This window comes from Sinocyclocheilus rhinocerous, unplaced genomic scaffold (assembly GCF_001515625.1).
Source record: "Sinocyclocheilus rhinocerous isolate Xijiao unplaced genomic scaffold, SAMN03320098_v1.1 scaffold148, whole genome shotgun sequence".
Classification (NCBI taxonomy): Eukaryota; Metazoa; Chordata; class Actinopteri; order Cypriniformes; family Cyprinidae; genus Sinocyclocheilus; species Sinocyclocheilus rhinocerous.
Window position 1 is genome coordinate 16,962 of NW_015653472.1, and position 3,114 is coordinate 20,075.

Consider the following 3,114-nt stretch of genomic DNA (forward strand, 5'->3'; position numbering starts at 1 on the left):
CTGTAGTATTGTTGCTGCTGCCGCCATGTCCTGAAGACGCTGTGTGCTTCGTTGTTAAAGCGAAGCTACTTTGTTTGGTCTTCCAAAAGAGGACGATATCCGCTTCGTCATGCCTAGAGCTGATCCGTGCTGGTCGCTGAGGAAATACATCAACTTAGTGCTGTGGATCACCGGATCTGCTTTCACCGTTTTCACCGCTCCTTTGCCGGGACCGCCGTTCTCGACCCCGCCGCCTCAGCTCACTCTTGCCCGGCTTCAGTTCACGCTAAGCCGGGGCTTTCGCTCACGCTGGGCCGCTGTGTTTTTCGTTGTGAAAGCGAAACTACTTTGTTTGGTCTTCCAAAAGAGGACGATATCCGCTTCGTCATGCCTAGAGCTGATCTGTGCTGGTCGCTGAGGAAATACATCAACTTCGCGCTGTGGATCGTCGGATCGGACAAAATTAATTAATAAAAAGACAGTATTAGTCATTATAATCCGTAATTATGTCCCCACTGGATGCAACGAATGCCTCGTTTATAATGGGTTTTCATGTTTTTAGCAGCATCATATGACCCCTTTAAAACCCATTATAAACAAGGCATTTGTTGCATCCAGTGGGGACATAATTACGGATTATAATGACTTATATTGTCTTTTTACGCGTTGCATCGCATCGCACCGCGTAAACATAAAACCATGTCTTCTAAAACCATGTCTTCATATGCAAATCTTCCGTAGACATGTGGGGGCGTGTTAGAATGAGCCGTTTTAGGTAGGCGTGGTTGACTCTTAACTTTTATAAAGAATATCTCTTTGGATTTGAGACTTTAGTCTTTGCAACTTTACAGATCTTCTTTATGCACCAAGAGCTTGTAACACTCCAAAGAGAAAGGAAAAATTGAAATCGCATCATATGACCCCTTTAACTATTCTGACTTTTTTTCTTGACTTTTTTCTCACAATTCTGAATATATATTGCAAATCTAAATTTATATCTCACAGTTCTGACTTTTTTTTCTCCAGAATTCTAAGATTACATTTCACAATTTTGACCTTTTTTTCTCTGAATTCTGAGTGTACATCTCGCAATTCTGATTTTCTTTTCTCCAGAATTCCAAGTGTACATTTCACAATTTTTAAATTTTTTCTCTGAATTTTGAGTGTACATCTCGCAATTCTGATTTTCTTTTTCTCTGAATTCTGAGTTTTTATCTTACAATTAAAAAAAATGTTCTGCCACAGAATAATTTTTTTCCTCACTATTGTGAATTTATAACTTACAATTCAGACTTTTCTTCTTAGAATTGAAAGTTTATATCTATATAGACCTTTTTTTTTATTCTGTGGCGTAAATATGCTTCCATATTTTAGTAGTATAATGCTATAAACAGGAACATTTTCTATAGTGTTCCTTAAAAATCAGAAGGATTAAATTGTTAGTTGTGAACCAAATTAAAATATTTCTTTATAGTTTAACTGAAATGCTGTTCTTCTACCTTTACAGCAGTTGACGCTTCAGCTGCTGATGTCTGTTGGGACTGCTGTGATCGGCTCCTTGCAGTTTGGCTACAACACAGGAGTCATCAATGCCCCTCAGAAGGTGAACAATTTTAAACGTGTAACTACAGGCATAGCACATCATTTGTCATATAAGCACTTAGATATCAGCATATGGCTATTTGACAAATAGATATTTGGGTATTTTCCCCTATATTCATTTTTTACAGTATTGTTGATGTTTGTATGTTAGTGTTATTATGTAATACATCTAATTTTAGATTAGCTGTAGACTGTATGCTGTATTAATCCTCCTTCCACCATAGCCTATTAAGATATGCTGATTCACACTTGCAGAGCGTTCTAATAATAGACCAGCACTACTGAAACTTTTCAGAAAAGATTCTTATAACAGCCTTTCTTACTGTCCATAAAAGAGCAAGCACAAAGTTGGGCAAATAGATTTATGTTTCAAGGATACTGTTATGTGCATGAAGTAATAAAAAAGGTATTGGATTTGCCTATAGTTTGCAACAAATATGTTCATTTTTCACCATGAATGATCAAATGAATAAATGACCTTGGCCTCTTAATACGTCACATCAAATAAGGGTTCTGGATAAATCCCACATATACTTGAGAGAACTCTATATATAGAGTGGAAATCACGTGCAATTGTTTAGCTAGTCATTTAATGGGATAAAGAGAGAAAGTCAAAAGTCAAGGACAGGTAAGGACATTATTACTGTGAAGTAATACTGTGATATTAAGATTATTAGTAAATTGTTTTCTGCATTTCAATTGTTTGGGGTCAGTAAGATCTTTACTGTCACTTTTGACCAGTTTAATGCATCCTTGCTAAATAATAATAATAAAAAAAAAAAATTTCAAATAAATCTGACCCCAAACTTTTGAATGGTAGTTCACATGTTCAGTGTAATAGCATGCAGGAAATGTTTAGGAGTGAAGAGTTTTGAATATTCCTTTTGTATGTTTTATTTCTTTCTTGTTTCATATTTATAGGAAGAAACTGTTGTTGCAATAATAAGCCAAGGTTTAATCTAGTGGTTCAACGGATCACAAATCTCACGGTTCGGATCACATTACGGTTTTTGACCCACGGATCGGATAATTTTTCGGATCAGCAAGAAAAGAAAAATATTTCAATTTAACTTGCTTTCCATTTATTACTTCAAGCAAAGTACTTATTTGATACCACAGCAAATACTACTAGATTAACTAAGAAAGTTTAAACATGATTAAAGACACAAGAGAACAGCCAGCAAAAATAAGAACAAATACACAAATTACAAGCATAGATAAATACAACAGAATATGTTACAAATAAAATAAGGTTGGTAGTATTCAAATACAGAAATGTAATAATTAGGGAAAATAACACTGCATAGTGTTCACTGTATAAATTAAATATAGATTTTTATCACAGCTGTTTTGTTGTTTGATGATCATTAATGACAGCAGCAGTATTTATAGGCCGCTGTCCCTTTAAGACCTGATGCACGGATCCAGTAAAATGATACACATCACTAGGGATGTAACGCTCAACTCACGATTCGATTCGATTCACGATTTTGATTTCACGATTCGATTCGATTCACGATTATTATTATTTTT

The 3,114-nt window shown here is 35.3% G+C and overlaps 1 protein-coding gene across 1 annotated transcript in view; it reads left to right on the plus strand.

The window, feature by feature from the left end:
• The window catches only part of LOC107716100 (solute carrier family 2, facilitated glucose transporter member 1-like), a 19,497-nt gene that overhangs the window by 4,569 nt on the left and 11,814 nt on the right, over positions 1–3,114 (plus strand). The window contains exon 2 of the mRNA XM_016522423.1: positions 1,487–1,582. Coding sequence (XP_016377909.1) covers positions 1,487–1,582 — 96 coding nt within the window. The remainder of the gene's footprint in view (positions 1–1,486; positions 1,583–3,114) is intronic.